This window comes from Mesitornis unicolor, unplaced genomic scaffold (genome assembly GCF_000695765.1).
Source record: "Mesitornis unicolor isolate BGI_N332 unplaced genomic scaffold, ASM69576v1 scaffold4603, whole genome shotgun sequence".
Taxonomy (NCBI): Eukaryota; Metazoa; Chordata; class Aves; order Mesitornithiformes; family Mesitornithidae; genus Mesitornis; species Mesitornis unicolor.
The window spans coordinates 1-18,385 of NW_010172621.1; the positions used below are offsets into that span (position 1 = coordinate 1).

The 18,385-nt window shown below is 39.4% G+C and overlaps 1 protein-coding gene across 1 annotated transcript; it reads left to right on the top strand.

The window, feature by feature from the left end:
* Window positions 1-938: 938 nt before the first annotated feature.
* On the top strand, window positions 939-16,000 carry MTMR1 (myotubularin related protein 1). The gene is made up of 11 exons (XM_010180451.1): window positions 939-1,028; window positions 1,235-1,342; window positions 1,712-1,813; window positions 2,513-2,596; window positions 3,547-3,696; window positions 4,459-4,647; window positions 5,126-5,311; window positions 8,324-8,530; window positions 9,333-9,425; window positions 14,346-14,459; window positions 15,818-16,000. Exons 1-11 carry the CDS (start codon window positions 945-947, stop codon window positions 15,998-16,000), a joined length of 1,500 nt encoding a protein of 499 aa, XP_010178753.1. The 5' UTR covers window positions 939-944.
* Window positions 16,001-18,385: the final 2,385 nt, after the last annotated feature.

Genomic DNA, 18,385 nt, shown 5'->3' on the forward strand with positions numbered 1-18,385 from the left:
TTTACTTTACTGTATTTTACTTTATTTTTTCAAGGGCTAGTTTGTTCTGCATAGGTGTACAGATTCTGTTTCTGCTTAGTGGTGCCGAGGATACTTCACAGATTCCAAAGCTTCAAAATTGTGATAGCAAAGAAGAAAAAGTTATAGAAAACTTTGTTTCCAGTTCTTAAACTTATTTCACTTTGGCCTGTGATGGCAGGCTCTGTGTTAGTAGTGTAGGACTTAGCTAGGAAAGAATATTAGCTCTTGCAATTAAAAGTGAAAATGAAGATGCAGGCATTTAACTGACTTACTTGGAGGTCAGTTGCGGGCACATCGGTTACTGCCCATTTGGTTGCTCTCCCTCTGAGGAGGTGGCTGTGGGTGCTTCACACCTGGGGCAGGGACCAGAGCTGTCTGCAGCTACGAATGCCAGCAGGGTGCTTTGTCACAGAATCACACAGAATCCCAGAATCCCAGAACATTAGGGATTGGAAGGGACCTCCAAAGCTCATCCAGTCCAATCCCCCTGCCGGAGCAGGAACACCCAGATGAGGTTACACAGGAAGGCGTCCAGGCGGGTTTTGAATGTCTGCAGAGAAGGAGACTCCACAACCTCTCTGGGCAGCCTGGTCCAGGGCTCTGTCACCCTCACTGAGAGGAAGTCACCTGCCTGCCCTCACTGCAACCCATGCGAGCTCAGCCCAGCCACAGTTGCTCAGTAACTCCTGAACAGCAGTGGGATCAAGGAATTCCACTTTTCCCATTATTGAGATAAAGACAGCTCTTTCAGTCCTGACAGCATCTGGACAGTAGGGTTTCCTGTAGAGGTCAAGCATCAAACTCTTACGGAACTGCAAAACTCTTGCTGTTTTGAAATGGAGTTTTTAAATGGATTTTAATGGAACAATGTCTATAATAGTAAAACAAAGCTTTAATTGGTCTGTTTTCCAGCTAAAGATGTTATGTATATCTGTCCATTTATGGGAGCAGTCAGTGGTACGCTAACAGTGACGGACTTCAGAATGTATATCAAAAGTGTGGAAAGGGTAAGACTTCGCTGTCTGTCTGCACATTGTTTCAGGCGGGAGTGTTGCTGAAGTAGATTTCAGAAAGTGGCAAATCCAGTGTAAGTATGATGTCCCACAGCAATCTATTGAAGAGGAAATACAGTTTAATGAAATATACACGAATAATGTTAGTTTGTGTTCCTCCTCCTGTAGCAAAGTTGATTTCTTTTATATACGTATTTCAGGATCCACCTTTCGTTGTTGACGTCCCCCTTGGAGTCATAAGTAGAGTTGAAAAAATTGGAGTACAGAGCCACGGAGACAACTCGTGTGGTATAGAAATAGTTTGCAAGGTATGGCATAGGACAGATTTGTTCTGTACTTATTAATGTATTTTCATTTCATTCTTCTGGAAGGGGAATCTGCACGCACATGTGCTGGTTTTCTGTCTGATCAGTTCCCTGTGTTTGAACCCTGCTTCATTTAAATAATGTATTTCAATTCCTGTTATGATACTTGCAGTCTCAAACACTTCTGCCTTTTGTCCCAACAGTGAATTCAAAGGAAAAATGGCTATTTTTATGATATCTAGCAACTCTAATGACAACCCTAGTCATCTGATATGAATGCTTACAGACAGTGACCCTTCAGTCAAATTTCTTGTAGCTGCCTTTTTTTGTTTAATTTATCATAGAGTAAAAGAATTAATTTATTTTTTACAGGATATGAGAAATTTGCGGCTGGCCTATAGACAGGAAGAGCAGAACAGGTTGGAGATTTTTGAGAACCTTGTGAAACGCGCATTTCCTGTTTCTAATGGGCTGGTAAGTGTTAAGATGTAGAGAGGACTGTCACTGGCTCTCCTCTTTTTGAGAAGTGTAGGTGGGGAAATACAGGAGCTGTATAACAAACATTGAAATACTGATTCATAAAACCTGTTACAGAGCGGGCAAGCTACTCTGACCCTGTTTCCTTTTTGCTTTCATTCGTAAAACATTGTGCTATGTCCTGCTGTGGTGAAGTTAGTTATACCTAACCCTTGAGATCTTGATTTGCCAACGTTGCCAGTTAAAAACAAGAATGTATTGACTCTTATTTCTGCAGCAGATAATTCAGTCTAGAAGGTCTGTCTATAAACAGTGAATAGGTACAATTAGTCTTATTATTAGTTAGCTGCAGAATGCTATTTAATCTACTTGTATGACTAAACTTCCATGGTCATGGTTGGGAGGTAAGAGACTCAGTTTTCTCATCCTGGCTTTGCCATTCATGTGTTGTATGGTCACAGGCAGGTAACTTCAACTCTCTCTTTTGGTTTTATGCTTGGTTAATTATATAGCACATACTTGAAGGAGGAAATTGTTTCATTTTCTTTCTAATACAGTGTTGTCCAGGTTTTATGCCTGCTGTTAAAAAGTTTTAGAAGTGTTACATTTGAAATACTGTAAGGTCTACTGTTTTGGAGCTTGTTGTGCTAACAGCCAATCAGACAGTAATTCCTGTCTTTGCCTTCTTTTCTTTAGCCTCTTTTTGCATTCAGCTATAAAGAAAAGTTTGCTGTTAATGGCTGGAAAGTTTATGATCCAATGACAGAATATAAGAGGCAGGTAAGTTTTAGCTTGGAGCAGAGGAGACTGAGGGGTGCCCTCATTCCTGGGGATCCATTGGGAAAGGGCAGTGTCAGGAGGAAGGAGCCAGGCTCTGCTCTGTGATGTCCAATGCCAGGACAAGGGGCAATGGTCCCAAGCTGGAGCACAGGAGGTTCAAGCTGAAGATGACAAACTTTGTGAGTGTGAGGGTGCCAGAGCATGGCCCAGGCTGCCCAGAGAGGTTGTGGAGTCTCCTTGTGTGCAGACACCCAAAGCCCTGGCCGTGTTCCTGTGTGACTGCTCTGGTGATCCTGCTCTGGCAGGGGTTGCACTGGGGGAGCTTTCAAGGTCCCTTCCAACTCCTGATATTCTGTGATTCTGTAAGTTGCGTAAGTACTTGAAGTATTACTTTTTTCTCCCTGCATCCCCCTCAGAGCCATTTAAACAAGAAAAGGTATTAAAACTCAACTTTTTTCAGCTTTGGCTGCATATGGAGACTGTCCAGATCTCAGGTTTAGATAATAAATGCATGTGACCTGACTTTGAATGCTGAGCACCTGCTAAAGTTGACGGAGGTAACAGGTGCTGAGTACTTGAGCAAATTTGTCTGCCTTACCATGCATTCTTAAATCCACATTTTCCAAGTGCTGCTTCTAGAAGATACGGGCAGTGACCTGACTTTGAATGTTGAGCACCTGCTAAAGTTGATGGAGGTAACAGGTGCTGAGCACTTGAGCAAATTTGTCTGCCTTACCGTGCATTCTTAAATCCACGTTTTCCAAGTGCTGCTTCTAGAAGATACGGGCTTTATAAAAATTTGGTTTCGAATAAGCAGCATTAAACAGAAGAGTAACTGTTTGTCATTGTAAATCTACAGCTCTCTAGTTGCAAAAGTGTTTTTCTTTCACTCTATGATCACTTTTTACCTGTGTGCAGCCTATTCAAAAGAATACTTTCCTTTCGTACAGGGCTTGCCCAATGAGAGTTGGAAGATATCCAAAATTAACAGCACCTATGAGCTTTGCGATACATATCCTGCTATTCTTGTTGTGCCAACCAGTGTAAAGGATGATGACCTCTCAAAAGTGGCAGCATTTAGAGCGAAAGGCAGAGTTCCAGTAAGTGAAACTTTCATAAGCAGTTATAAGTGCTCTACAAATCTGTAGCTCGTAAGAAACTATCAGACTTCTTTGAGGCTGGTTTTTTTTAATTAAACTACAGTGTGCTTGTTTCCTTCCTGAAAGGAAGGGAGCAAAGAAGGAAGAATTAAGCTCCATGGGTTTAGAATTCAAGAGAGCAACTCAGGTGTGAGTCTGATTGCTTGGTTATTGTGCCATATAATAAATTTTTATTTGGAGTTAACACTTCTAAGCCACAATGGTGTCTGATGCTAATTCATATTAGCTGACGTTGTGATTTGGTGTGGAATGTGTTACAGCCATAGTAGTTTTCTTGAGAATGACAAGTTTTGCAAGTAACAACATAAGAACCCCTTTAAGTGTGTTCGATGGTGACAGTTTCATGCTATAGGTCTGCTTGGCAAGGTAGTGTACAGCTCTATGGACTTCCACATGGAAGCAGGTTTTTTTCCCTCATTGCTTTTTTTTTCTTCCTAATGAGTCAGATGCAGTAGCAGCCTTAGTTTTATTAGAAATAAAAGCTAAGACGTATAGAATAATTTTGTTTAGAATCAAGCTCAGATTTGGGATGAGCAATGCTAGTGTGCTGTCAATATAGTTTTGCATCAGCTTATCCTTAAACTTGTATTTGTTGATTTCCCAGGAGGTAATGCTGTGTAGGCTGTGTCGCTGTCTAATTGCACCCTGGCCTGCTGCTTTTATAGTAGCACAGTAAACTAAACTGATTTTCTTTTATTCCAGGTGTTATCCTGGATTCATCCTGAGAGCCAAGCAACAATAACACGATGCAGTCAGCCATCAGTAGGCCCAAACGATAAGCGTTGCAAAGAGGATGAAAAATATTTGCAGACAATAATGGATGCCAATGCTCAGTCACATAAACTTATAATCTTTGATGCCAGACAGAATAGTGTTGCAGATACAAACAAGGTAGGTTGGTATCGTAACTAGCATTATCTCTATAGCTATCTTTATTACAAGGCTGAAGATTAAGAGGTGAGGATGAGGAGAACTTGATGTTGAAAAGAGAGAAAAAAGGGTCTCTAAAGAGGGCATAAGCTGCTTGTTGCATTTTTGGAAATGCTGGCAAGAATTAAAGGCAGCATCAAGACATGCATTAGAAATGATGCATTAAAGCCCACAGAAGGCCAAAGGTTTCAGTAGTAAAAAGGGGAAGGTGCGTGGATGTAGTAGCAAATGTAGCCTGTTACAGTTAGAATTTCTTTCACCTAAAAAAATACCCCTGGTGCTTCTTGGAAAAACAAACCCAAACCCACATTTTTATTAGTACTGTCATAATCTTTTATCTCAGAAAAACCTGAGATCTGACCAAAATAAGTCTCTCAACCTTATGCTGAAGTCCTGTACATGTTCTTTTCTTTGTCTGTTTTTACTTTTCGAATGACAGGCAAAAGGTGGAGGATATGAAAGTGAAAGTGCCTACCCAAATGCAGAGCTGGTCTTTCTGGAAATTCATAATATACATGTAATGAGAGAATCCCTGCGTAAGCTTAAAGAAATAGTTTATCCTACTATTGATGAGACTCGGTGGTTATCAAATGTGGACTCCACACATTGGCTGGAATATATAAGGGTAAAATACTTTTGATGTCAGATATCAATTGGTTTTTTTAAAACCATGTTTTTAACTTGCATTTCTGAAAATATTACTGAAATGATGTCTAGTTTTAAGCATGTTGTTTTGAGCAGGATAATGTTTTTTAAAAGTTAATTTTTAAATGGTCACTCAGAACGCAGCGTTTCAGGCATTCTGTCATAACTTTGTATTTCCAGTTTTACATGTTGGTGGGTAATGAGTTAATTTCTGATAGCACGGTGTCGTATTTAGTGTTGGACAATGTTTTACTTTCTTCAGAGGGAACGTTTGTGAGCAGTCCAGGGTCATCCCTGCTTTTTGGAAGAATGCCCTGGGAACTTCAGATTACATTTGAAAAACTGCCAGAAGGACTTGACTGTAAACTCTGCAGTCTTTCTCATCTTCCCTCCTTCAATGCAGTGTCAGTGTTCATGTGTCAGGCACCCACGTTTTCAGGGGCTGTTTATAGTCAGTGCACTCCTGGGTTATAATCTGCTCTACTATTTAATGTAATATTAAAATAAATCACTGCCACACTCAGTTTTACAATCTGCTTCACTAACCTCTGAAATGCTTTTAGAATAGATTATTTCATTACTGCGGTCACTGTCCTGTTTATGAGGAATATGGGTGAAGTGGAATTTGTTTTATTAGCAACTGGCTCAAATGTCACTCAAACAAAACATGTTTGGGTTTGTTCATTAGTTTTACTTTCCTGTTAACTTCCTGGTGCTTGCTGACTGCTGCAGGAGAACCAGCAGAGGGAGTAAACGCTTAAATTAAGAAACAAATTTAATCTTCTGGGAGTATTTTAATTTTCTTGTTTTCTTGAAGTTGGGCTATTTCAACCAGCTTTGGGGATCTGAATATTTGGAAAACATTTTCTTATCAGCCTGGGCTTACATGTAATAGTCTGGTTTTAGAAGTGGAGTGTTTTGGGCACATGATTAGCTTTCACTGGCAGGGACTTCAGTGGGGTGGCTTAGACGATGTCAGAAGTGGCCCTTGCTACCACTGTTGCAGAGGACAACAGTGCAGCAGTTGGAAATTTCGTTTAAATTCTTTTAAAGAGTTGGCACACGTGTAACATTCTTCATCAATCTGTCCCTTACGTGATAGTTCACGTTACGGTACTGACAGCACAAACTGCAGCCTGATGTCTTAAAAGCTGCCATTACTGGGTTACCAGTGTTGACAGTACCTCCCTGTGCTTTTGTCTAACAATTGCCTGCCTTGCCTGTTTGCTTTGACTTGTAATAGCAATTAACAAATCCGCAGCTTTATTGTAATGCTGCTTCTGCTTTCTGGGCTCAGACCAGTGTGGTTGTGTCTTGGTTTAATGCAGTGCATTACTGGACATTCACCTTTTCACTGCAGCACTGGACACCCACAGCACTTTGAAGAGAAGCGTCTGGGGAGACACCAGTGACAACAGGAGTAGGGACACTTGGTGCTTTTTACACACCCAGGGAGTGTAAATGCTCTCATGCCCTCCAGGTTATTTTCTGTCTTTCAGAGTAAAACTTCCGCTATTAATTATTTTTAAACCAATTCTCATTTTCTATACCAATCCAAAGCCAGTTAATCATTAAGTCGAAATACTGTGGTGGCTGCTAAGTTTTGAAATATCTATAAAGGATAATAATAGTTTGTGGAGGAAGCTGTTTTCTAAAGGCTTTTGTCCAAAGTAGAATAAAATACTTCACCTGCTCCATAGATTCTTACTGAATTAATAGTAACTTTTTTCTGTCTCCCGTTCTCTGCTTATTGCCTGTATCTGTTCTGTCCTTTTTCTTTTCAGCTCAGAGGCATCTGTGTTCTCTTTCGGACAATTTAGAGCAAGCTATTGCATGCCTGTATGTTATATAGAGCAGTTTTCTGCTTTCATTGGAGACGAAACTGTTTTAATGTTTGCACTTTTTTAGTGCAGTAGATCTTTGTAACTGAAGTAATTGGCATTTAACTAGTTCAGACCACAAGCTCTGTTCTCCCATAGAAGGTTTTGTGTTGTTTCCTGGTGTTTCCATCCTGGCATCATAAAATCAGTGAAAGATATAAGCAATGAAAATTGTCTCTAAAGCACGGTTCTTCGAATAGCTTTGAAGAGTGGTGTCGTACATGGCTTCTCCAATGGATGCTTCCTTTTTACATGCCTGGAAAGGGAAAAATGCAAGTATTTTGCAAGATTCCATGTTCTGCTGTTGGAATGCGGAATAGGAATTTCTCCTGTGTTCCTGTTCTAGTGGTTGGGGTTTTTTCACATATTTTTCAGTGCCATGATAGGTCACATTACAGAGACAGATCTTCACAGGAGAGATTACTCAGGTTTTAAATAAACTACAGAGTAACATAAGAGAACAAGAGGGTTTGGGGTTTTTTTGTGGGAGAGAAGTTCACACAGGGGACCTCAGTCCTGTGCCATCTCTCTCCTCCTGCTCTCCAGCATCTTTCTGAACCCCCGCTGTTAATGGTCTGCTCATGGGTTCAACAAATGCACCAACAAATCAGCACAGGCTCCCAGCCAGGGATTCCTGGGCTTGTTTGGGTTTTGTTTCGATTTGGATTAGCTGGGTAGTTTGTCCCTTTCTCTAAACTTAGTAGTGGAGAACTGAAAGCTGAGGCAGAGTGAGTGACTGACTGCTGTGAAAATGAACTTTGAAAGCATGGAGCCTTTGGAATAGGTTACAGTATTTGTGTCTTTTCATCACGATAGAGCATTTCACATTTAGAGAAGGGATTCCCTGGCTCTTTTGCTACGTGCTACTGATAATGGAGAGCTGGTAAGAACTCTCTCCTGGACAACAGAGTGCACACTGTTTTAGTTCCTCTAGGAGTATTCATACCACCATTTGGAAATCCCTAATGTAAAGCAATGTCATCCTGATGATTATGTTATTACTCTGTAATTTTAATGTACATTAACCTGAAAAGGATAAAATTATAACTCTTTTACGGTGGCACTTTGGTTACTATTTAATACGCTTGTTTGTTTATTTTTGTTTATTTAAGATGCTTCTTGCTGGAGCAGTCAGAATCGCAGATAAAATTGAATCTGGTAAAACGTCTGTAGTGGTGCATTGCAGTGACGGCTGGGATCGGACGGCACAGCTTACTGCGCTGGCTATGCTTATGCTGGACAGCTATTACAGAACTATCAAGGGGTTTGAAGTTCTGATAGAGAAAGAATGGATCAGTTTTGGACACCGGTTTGCAATGGTAAGCTGAGAGATTTAGTGTGCAGTTTGTCGCCTCCAAGATTTTTATTTTGAATAGTATGTTTTCTCATGGTACTTTGCTGCATTTTAGTCATCTCTGGTGTCCTTCTTTTAATGGTGTGAGTGCATCAGAGAATTGTGGCTTGCTCATTTTTAACAGGAAATCTGTGTGTGAGGTATAATATAAAGTAAATGAGAATTAAGTCACTTTATCATAATGGATAAAAAAAATCACGTGGCTTTTTTATGAGGAAGAGCGACTGTAGCACATTGCTTCATCTTTAACAGTCTTATGAATGGAGAAACAAGGAAAACAAGTAAGGTGTCTAGAACGTAAAATTGCTGGACCCATTACTCTGATTTAAGGTTGAAGTGTTTATTTAACACATGGACTAGTAGGGAATTAGAACATAAATTATTATGACATTTTGTGGGCTCTAAGGAGAAATGACGTGTAGTTGTGACAGGTGGGTATGGAATAATTGTTGTTCCAGCACAGTCTCCCTAAATACTTCCCAGTTTGACCCATTGTTAGAAATAAATGGCTGCGCGGTGAAAGGTAGGGAAACAACTGGCACAGCTTTGTTGACCAGGTGTCTTTCAAGCTCTGCTTAATGACAAAGGCACATCCATAAGTGAAAACTGGGATGCATTTTTAGGAGTTGAAAAATACAGGTTAGCATTGAGTACGATTGCTTGTTTCATTCATCGTCAGAACATAATAAGAGTTACTCAGCTTTAAAGGGTTGGGGTGGTACTGTAAGTGCACTAGACTGAAATTAAGAGTTTGCTTTGACTTTCAGCGAGTAGGGCACGGAGATGATGATCATGCTGATGCAGACAGATCTCCCATTTTCCTTCAGTTCATTGACTGTGTTTGGCAAATGACAAAGCAGGTAAGATGTTTAAGAGTATGTTTCTGTAAGATCTCGGTCTTTATCTTGGGAATGTGATCCATGCAGGAGAACACATTCCTTTGCAGAACAGTAGCACGCTTTCCTGAAGTTGGTCGTGCTATGGCTGCACCGTGCATCCAGAAGCAAACTTTTCACTCCAAGTGAGGTACAAGGAGCTACAGCAGAAGTAATGACCTGAACCCAAAATAGCAGGAATCCTTTTTGTTTAAAGTAGGCTTTCAAAGGATTCTCTGATTACCTAAATGAGGGCTATTGATGAGTCATTTGCATTGCATGTTCACTGGTGGAGTAAATGTTCACATGGATTTGTATTGTCCTTAAGAAACAGCAACAAATCCAGGCTGGTTGTGAACTGAGGGGAAGACAGGGCGGTTCAATGTATGTGTCAGTTGTGAAGTGTAACTTAATGTGGGCATCATGCATACAGGACAGCATTTCTAACAGACAAACCTGCTGTCAGGTAAGTGTTCTTACTTCCAACACTGCTTTTACCTCTGAATCAGGAGAGAGCTTTGAAATTAGTGATAATTAAGGTATCAGAATATTAAAAGTCTCTATTTTTTTCTGAATATGTTAAATTGTAGAATGGCTTTAGCTTTCATTTTCCTTATTTGTACTTCCATAAGCATAAACTTAACATTTTTCTGAGCTTTTATATTGCTATTCTTTGCTGTTAGTGAAGTTGGTTGTCCACACGAAGGCTTTATTTCCAAGTAAATTAGAAGTGCTCAAATTTTTTTTATTTCATTTTTTTTCTAAACCTCCTTGAAGCCTAATACAGCTCTGTGCTCTTATGATTGGTTTTGAAGAGAAGAGGGTAACAGTCTGGTTCCGTATCATGCTGGCACTCCCAGGTCTCTTACGTTAGTCTTCCTGTTCTGAACGTGGTTCTTAAAAACTTACATCATAGTTTCCAAAACATTCAAAGTAGTATTCAAAGCATTGTATTCAAAGCAGTCATCTTCAATGCTTTATGAACGTTCCCTTCTGTACTACTGGGCCCTTGTCCAGCTTCCCTTGAAGACTTTCTCTTCCTGTGTATATGTACTTCAGCATTATTGTGCTGTTCAGTATGACCGGAGAAAATAAATGAAAATTTCTGCCCCTCTCTCAGAGGAAAGCTAACAACAATAGCAAGGAGAAGCTGTTTTAAACACCTGGTAGTAACAAAAGTCCTCTGGGGAGTTCCTTAATTCAGAGCAGCCTCTTCTATTTTTGTGGCCTCTCTTGCTGCCTCCTATTTCTTTCTATAAACAGTTTAGTTCTCTCTATCTTTTTTTATTAAAAGGGACAGAGGGCAGGGGAAAATCTGTGAAATATTTTGCCAATACTACATCTGTTCAAAACCTGGATCCAGAAACTGTTCTGAAATTCATGAACAGCAGTGGCATTGAAAAATCATTAATGTTACAGCAGGAAAAAAATTGAAAATGTCATTCTTGGAGAGTTCTTGCCTACTTATTTTTCACTTGGCCCCAACACCTAGAGAAAAGACTCTGATTACCTTGACATGGACCTATGAAAACCAGGGCTCTGTTTTATCCTTGTGTAGATCACTTGCTCATAAAACAGTGCTAGTTTCATGCTTTGGAATCCATGGTAAACATCTGTGAAGTGCTCCAAAGCTCAAGTGAGCGTTAATGACTGCAGGAGGGTGTAAGGACTCGGGTTTGGGCATGAGCTCAAAGCAAGCAAATTCTCTCTTACGTTCTGAAAACGGCCGACTTAATACAGTGAGAGAACCTCTAACTTCCCACTAAGATAAACGTTTCCAGATAGCTTCAGACCATGAAACTTAATACTTGACAACTTCCTATTTTCCCTTGTTTTTTTATGGTCTTCATGACACCTGAATACAGTAATGGAGAACTTGAGAGAAGTACGCTGGTATCAGATTTTAATATAAAAAAAACATATGGTGAAGAGATTTCCCTCCTCTGTTAGTAAATTCTGGTGATTTTGAATAGCAGATGTCAAATTGGAAAGGCCACGTGTGATCCGATGAAATACTGTTAAAAATTAAATCTGTAAAACGTACACGTAGCATTGCAGCTCAAGTAGCAGCTTTCTGCCTTTCCTGCACAATACCCACATAGGAGGTAGGTATGTTTAAAGCTGGGAGAAAGTTGCATCCTGTTTGTTTCTGGATGTCATCTGTTGCCAGAGATTTTTCAGTCGTTTAAGTGGAGTCCTCTGTTGTGGTGTGTAGTGCTCAGTTAACCTGATTGAGTCCAATTCCACAACCGTGCTGTTCCACCAAGTGTTTCGACTTTAAATGTTCCTGTAGTGCAGAATAAGTTTGTTGATTAAACAGCAAGTTTATTTTGCATGTCTCCGAATCAGTCACTTGGCGTCATCAGAATTTTAAACAAGAGGATTCTTCTTTTAAATACCTCCTATACAAAAACCCCGAACAGCTCCAGCAGCATCAAGTGGGAGATTTTAATGACCCATGTGGTCTCTCACAATTAGCGGATTTGACAAGAAGCAAATTTTCATTTGGGGAATTTTTCCACCTGAATCTTCAAACAGACGCTAATGGGCTTGGAACTACGGAGGAAAGCATTTTTAGGTCAGTGATTTTTCAGCAGCGGCAATAGAAGCTTGAGAGTCTTGATACACCAGCTCCAACAGTACAACTGTTGTATCCGAAGACAGGGTTTCAATAACGTGCTATCACTTATTAATAAATCAGTTGCAGTGCAGCCACTGATGTATGGAATTTTGAATATGCTTCACTGGATTGGAATAGCGGCCGTGTTGGCATCCATCTGATTAGTATGGACCCGTCACAACACAGAACCCTGATGTGACAAGGCTCATTAAGTGCTTTCAGTTAAAGAGAGTCCCTGTAGGAGAGGCTTTGTCTTCAAAGTTATTTCCAAATATCATTTTGATCCTTGGCAAATTATTTTTGCTCTCTGTATCTGACTGCTGTTTTGGGCTGAACACAAGAGATTGAGGTCTAAGATCCATGCAATTTTCTCCTGACTTGGTTCGCCACACCTGCTTACCAAGTTCCTTTCATACCTTTTTAAAATCGTAGCTGTGTTGTTAACATTATTGTAATTAAGATTTGGCATGATTTCCTAGAGAGGAGGAAGTGCTGTAAGTGATAGCTTTTGAACATGACTGAAAAGGAATGTTTGATAATCTTAGGTTCCTGTATTTTTTAACTAAACGAATGGCTAGGGGCTTGAAAACAAGCCAGTGATTTGAGAGAGAAGCCTCAGTGTGAGCGTGCCGTGCTGGTGAACAGTGCGCAATCCGTAGCAGAGTCAGAAGAAAGAAGGCTCCCTTTCATTTTGTGAGCCACAGTACTGATAATTTCCTTACTCGGAATTTTCAGTTTTGGAAGTTGTTACATCTTAGCTTGAGAAGTCTCGAAAATACGTTTTTTGCAATGTTTTACTTAATCATATTTTAAAAGAACATTGCTTAAAACTTCGATCTTTCTTCCTTTATTACAAGCACATCCATTGTGTCTTATTCACCTCTTTCAGCATGAATAAACATTTGCCCTTCAGAAATCCCAGATGACACTTAAGAGGGATTTCTGGATCAACTTGTTCTTCCGCAGTCCCAATTGCTGTGTTATTCCTTCTAGCTATACTTGTTGCCTTTCTTATTTTTTACTTTAAGTAGCTCTTGAGTCACTCATGCCAAGGTGCTCAGTATTGTGCAGTGGCATGTAATAGAAACCAGCCCGCTGCTGTCCTCAGGTCTGAAATGCTGACTGGAGATTTCTCCATCTAGCAGAAAATTCTTCCTTATGAATCTGTAACTTGGCATTGTAAACTTCTGTAAAGATGAATCCTTTAGTGGAGATGAACAAAATTTGTGTTATTTGTCCTGAAAAGTAGTCTCTTATAACGTTCTCTTTCATGGTAATGAGAGAAATGCTACTTCTTAAATCTTCGTTTAGTCTTCTAAATGTTTTCATTCTCCCGAATGTTTATCATTCTGTGTCTGTGTTTGAGACCCTTGTCACATGAACGCAAAGTTATTTTGACACATCAAGCGGTTGCCATATGTAGTCCTATCGTAAAATTTGATTGAAGGAAGGACCTTTTCCATCTGAATAGGTAGCAGCCCGTGCAGTTTGCATTGATTTCTTCCTCTGTGCTTTTTACAGCACTACAGATTAAGATATATCTTAAACATTTTGAGTGTTTTCAAATGTGTAAATCTTTTCTTCCTAGAATGCTGTGGGTAACCTCTGCTTGTGAATAAAGGACGTAGTGGTGCTCAGTGGAATAACAGTTCTTTCGTTTCATATGTACGGGATTTACTTGCCAATACAAAAGAAGAGAGCTTAAAGGCTTACTGTACATAGCTGATGGTAAACTCCGGAGGTGAAATGGAGAAAAGTAACTTACTTGTCTAGAAAAAGAACTTTAAATATATGTTAAGCACATTGTGTGTGCAGTAGTCTCTATTATCCAGTTCATTACATGTTAGAATTGGAAATAACTCTTCAATGTCATAATCTTTTTTCTTTTTCCTTCCACAAAAATGATTTCTTGTCCTGTAGCGAGAGAAATAAAGCATCTGTTGAAGGCAGTTTGGGGTGGGTTAGAACTGAATACTGTTAGAGCTTCTTAAAGTGGATTGCTTTGTGTCGCCAGTTTCACATTAGCTAATGTTTATGTTTGTACCCTAGTATACTTGCATAATGAATGCAAGGTTTGATTCCAAGGAGTATCGATGAAGAACTATGTAGGTGAACTGTGTTATTGCAGTGGGAGTTACTGGAATTGCTGAGTTTTCCTGAAAATAATCACTAAATGAGAAAAAAAATCTTCTCTCAATCTTTAGTTGTTTCTTATGTCTGAGTTTCTTTCTTTCTACGCTGCTTAAAATAAAGTTTGATGTAATCTTACCAGTTTTTTATTTCAGTTTCCTGCAGCCTTTGAATTCAATGAGTTATTTTTGATCACCATTCTGGATCACCTCTACAGTTGTCTCTTTGGGACTTTCTTATGCAACTGTGAAAAAGAGAGACTAAAAGAGGTAAGTAATTAGTGTGATACACATTCCTAATCTGTTGATTTTCTGTGAAAACGCTTTGAATACAAGACCTAAGAAGCCCCGAGCTGTGTTTCTGATTACATTTGTCATGTAGTCTTAAAGGACAGTGCAGACATGAAACTTCATGATACGAGAAATATTTACGGGATGCCCTGCTATTACATGAGGTGGCACTTATTTTTCTTTAGTTATTATCTGTTATGGGTTTGAGAGTTTTAGAAAGTCCTCTTTCAGATATTTCTAGCCAGCATAAACAATTTAAAATAGTCGTTACCAAATTATATTAGCATTTATTTCTCTGGTTCCAAAGGAACTCATATGGATGACTTTGCGGGTCACTGTAGGATGTAATTGGATGGAACTTGTGGTTGAAGACTATGGACATTTACAATATCTAAATGAATGAAGTTAGGACTTTATGAAATGCTTTAAGTTTGGAAAAAAAACCATTTGTTTGTTAATTTTTCCAAGTACACCTGTTAACTTTTCGCTTTGTTGTTTTTACTACATAATATTTTTTAAAGCAAGTAACAATTCTGTGCCATATTTCGGTTTGTCTCTACTACATCTGAAAAAAGTTGCATGTCAATGCCACAAGATGGAGCTGAATAACGTGTTCTCAGCAGATGCAGGGTTTCCAGGTTTCTTTCATAAATGAATAGTCAGATGCAGTTCTCAATCAGGAAATGCAATCTAAGCCACAGCAGTAGTAGAAACATGTGCTTTACTACATTGAAGGAGAGGAAAATTGCAAGATGAATCTGATGTAAGTTCGGATTTCCAATCTTTGATCTAACCATGATTATGCTGATTACATTTAGAATAATACAACTTTCAGAAGTGCAAATAAAGATAAAATAGGCATTTTGAAGCATAATCAATTGATAGGAGCAAATAGCGTTGAGTGGGAGAACTGAATTGTCATTTTTCACGGATGCTGCTTTGGATCTTCAGGACTACATATCTCCACTGATTTTCTTGTCAAAGCTAATTTAATTTTATTTTTTTAGTGGTTCAGTGTGTAACCATAGTTTTAAGTTGCTGTAAACATTGCTGTAAATTACAAGCAGTACAGCTTGCTTTTGCTCAGCTAGACCTTAATGTCTCTGAAACTAACGTGCCAGAATCTCCTTTGCCAGTTAGCCTCGGACCAGAAAAAGTCTTTGAATGTTATGGTAAGATTTTAAGGCAGTTTAATGAGCGGCTACTGGAAGTGTTCTCGGATTGCTTGCAGTGTTCTAGTAGGTAAGGTAAATTTCATGGACAGAATTACTGATGTGTAGATATTAACCTCATATTTTACGGTTTTGTAATCCGTATTTTGTATTTTTTTCCATCAGGAGGTAAGCACAAGGACTGTATCGCTGTGGTCCTACATCAACAGCCAGTTAGATGAGTTCACAAATCCCTTCTACGTAAACTATGAAAACCACGTCCTGTATCCTGTTGCCAGTCTGAACCATTTGGAACTATGGGTGAACTACTACGTCAGATGGAACCCAAGGATGCGGCCCCAGGTATGAGCTTTCACCCAACTTTTAGTGAAGAAACAGCGGTTCAAACAACCAACCAAACATGTTTCTCATACTGTCCAATGCAGCGTTTCAAAAGAGCTCACCAGTTGCACGCATTTTAGTCTTTTGATAGGAGAAAAAGGTGATTTTCTTGAAGAAGATGTGGGATGTGGTCAAACTTTCTGAAATCAGATTTTTATGAAGCTCACCAGTAGGATAGGGAGTTACAGTATCACCTCATTGGCTTGTGAAAGGGAACAGATTAACAGTCTTTGTTATCAGGAGGTTATTTTTATAACACTTCTATAATACTTTGTGACTTTTTTTAATACTTTTATTGCCTTAACCTTCTTGTAGCGCTTAGTGTACCTTTGTTTTTAATCATGTCTTACACTTTACCAACAGAGATATAAAATATAGCAGCAGTTCCTGAAATACTTGAAGTATGCATCGACTCATTTAGCAGATGCTTTACACTTAGCATCACTTAGATGCTTGTTTTCATTTGACCTTTACGGTTTCAAGCTGGCATGCTAAAGATTAAACACTCTCTATATGTGCTCCTTGATTCATCCAGTATTTGTTCTTATAATGTCTGCTGTTCAGATAAATCTCTGTATCTCATCAGACAAATACTCCATATGCTCTCACACTTAGAAGTCTGAAGAAAGAACATTCAGTTTGTGTCACAACCATAACATATCTGAGGCTGCTACACTATCTCTTTATTAATGTAACATCCCAAGGTACCCCCAAGCATATTATGATAAATTACCTGTAGTAAGTGACTGCTCAGAAGCTGCTTTCATCATCCAGCAGTTGGAATGAGATGTGTGTCTCAGATTTATGAGACACCCGCAAGTCAGAGGCAGTTGTAAAAGGTGGTGTTCCAAGGTAAGTTTCAATGACAGTGCACTGATAGCAGCCCAGGCATCTGAGAAATACCTTTTAAGGTCCTGGCAAAGTCTGAGTTGCTTGCTTTCTCACTGAGATGTTTCCTCTGAGCTGCTTTATTTTCCTCACATACTCTATTTAGGTTGATACAGTCCTGTGACTGTTAGGTGTTAGCATTTGTTAGAACTTGAAAGATGGTGTATTTTAATCTTCGTTTTAAAAGTAAAATTGTCAACTGCTTTTTAGCAAGATGTCATCTTTACCTCAGCCTATTTGCTGAAAAACATTAGTGTGGCTTATGCACATTTTAGTATAATCAGTCTGCAGCAGTGTCAGTTTACTACTTGTATTTAATTGAGATCTATAGGCCCTGAAAGCGAGCAGCCTTTGTAAACACACATGAAAGCTGGTCCTGGTCCAAAAGAGATGAGGCTGGGGAAGAGATGACATAATGAGAAAACAGCAGAACTGTCATATACTTGGTGGCAAGCTCTGCTCACTGCCTCTCTGTTGGAAAGCACTCTGCCCACTTTTCTGGTGGAGAGCTCTCTGCTGGCACTCCAGCACACGTGAACCATTGATCTGCATCGGTCTTTGACAACAGGTCCCTCAAATCAGGACGCTGAAGTTAACAAAATTTGGTGATCCTGGTAACTGCCACAACTTTACTGCCACTTTCTTTTCTTGAAGAACAAATACAACTCTTTTCATGTTTTAGATCTAGTGCATTAGCTGTGTCTTGTGAAGATACATCGTGCCTTTCCCCTTGTCTCTGGGCTGAACTGTGTGATATTTATGACCAATATTTGGAAATGTTTCACATCTACTTGGATAAATTTGAGGCAGAAGTTACATTATTTTGTTGCGGAATTGTGTTCTCCCTGCAGAAATTACATTATTTTGTTGCGGAATTGTGTTCTCCAGTCTGTTTCTGAAAGCACAAACTCATGCAAGCAAGTCAATAACAGTTTTTGTAATCACAACATAGTGGGTTTACTTTCTTCTGGATTTGCGTTGTCTAGCTTCACACCCTGTTAGCTGATTCAGTAACGCTCAGACCTATTCAGTAACAGCAAAAAAGACAATCACCACTGAGACACCCAGCAGGTCTTCACTTATCTGCTCTGAAAAGATTTCTTAAACAGTCAGCAGATTTATTGAAAGACTGGGCATCTCCACCTACTGGGAAAAGCTGTTCGTGTTGAGTAACTTCTAGTGCTTCTGTTGGGTTTTTTTCAACTTTAATAAGAGAAAGCTGTATATTTGATGTTAACGAAGAGTGCTCTGATGGACAGCAGTTCAAGGCGACGTTATGTACTGCTTTATCAGCCGCAGAAACTACTGCAGGAAACTAGGAAATGTTTATTGTTTTCTAGCAGCTCACCAAAAAGGAGAAATGCCTGATTGCACGAGTTTAAGGGACGATGAAGAACAGTCCTTTAATATAATCAGAATAGATGCTTGATACCCATTATCAACCATCTTTATGTTACGTGAGAG

Coding starts and splice junctions, on each gene's coding strand:
- MTMR1 (XM_010180451.1), top strand. CDS start 945: ATGTATATCTGTCCATTTATGGGAGCAGTCAGTGGTACGCTAACAGTG. Junction 1,343..1,711: donor GTATAGAAATAGTTTGCAAG/GTATGGCATAGG, acceptor TATTTTTTACAG/GATATGAGAAATTTGCGGCT. Junction 5,312..8,323: donor ATTGGCTGGAATATATAAGG/GTAAAATACTTT, acceptor TGTTTATTTAAG/ATGCTTCTTGCTGGAGCAGT.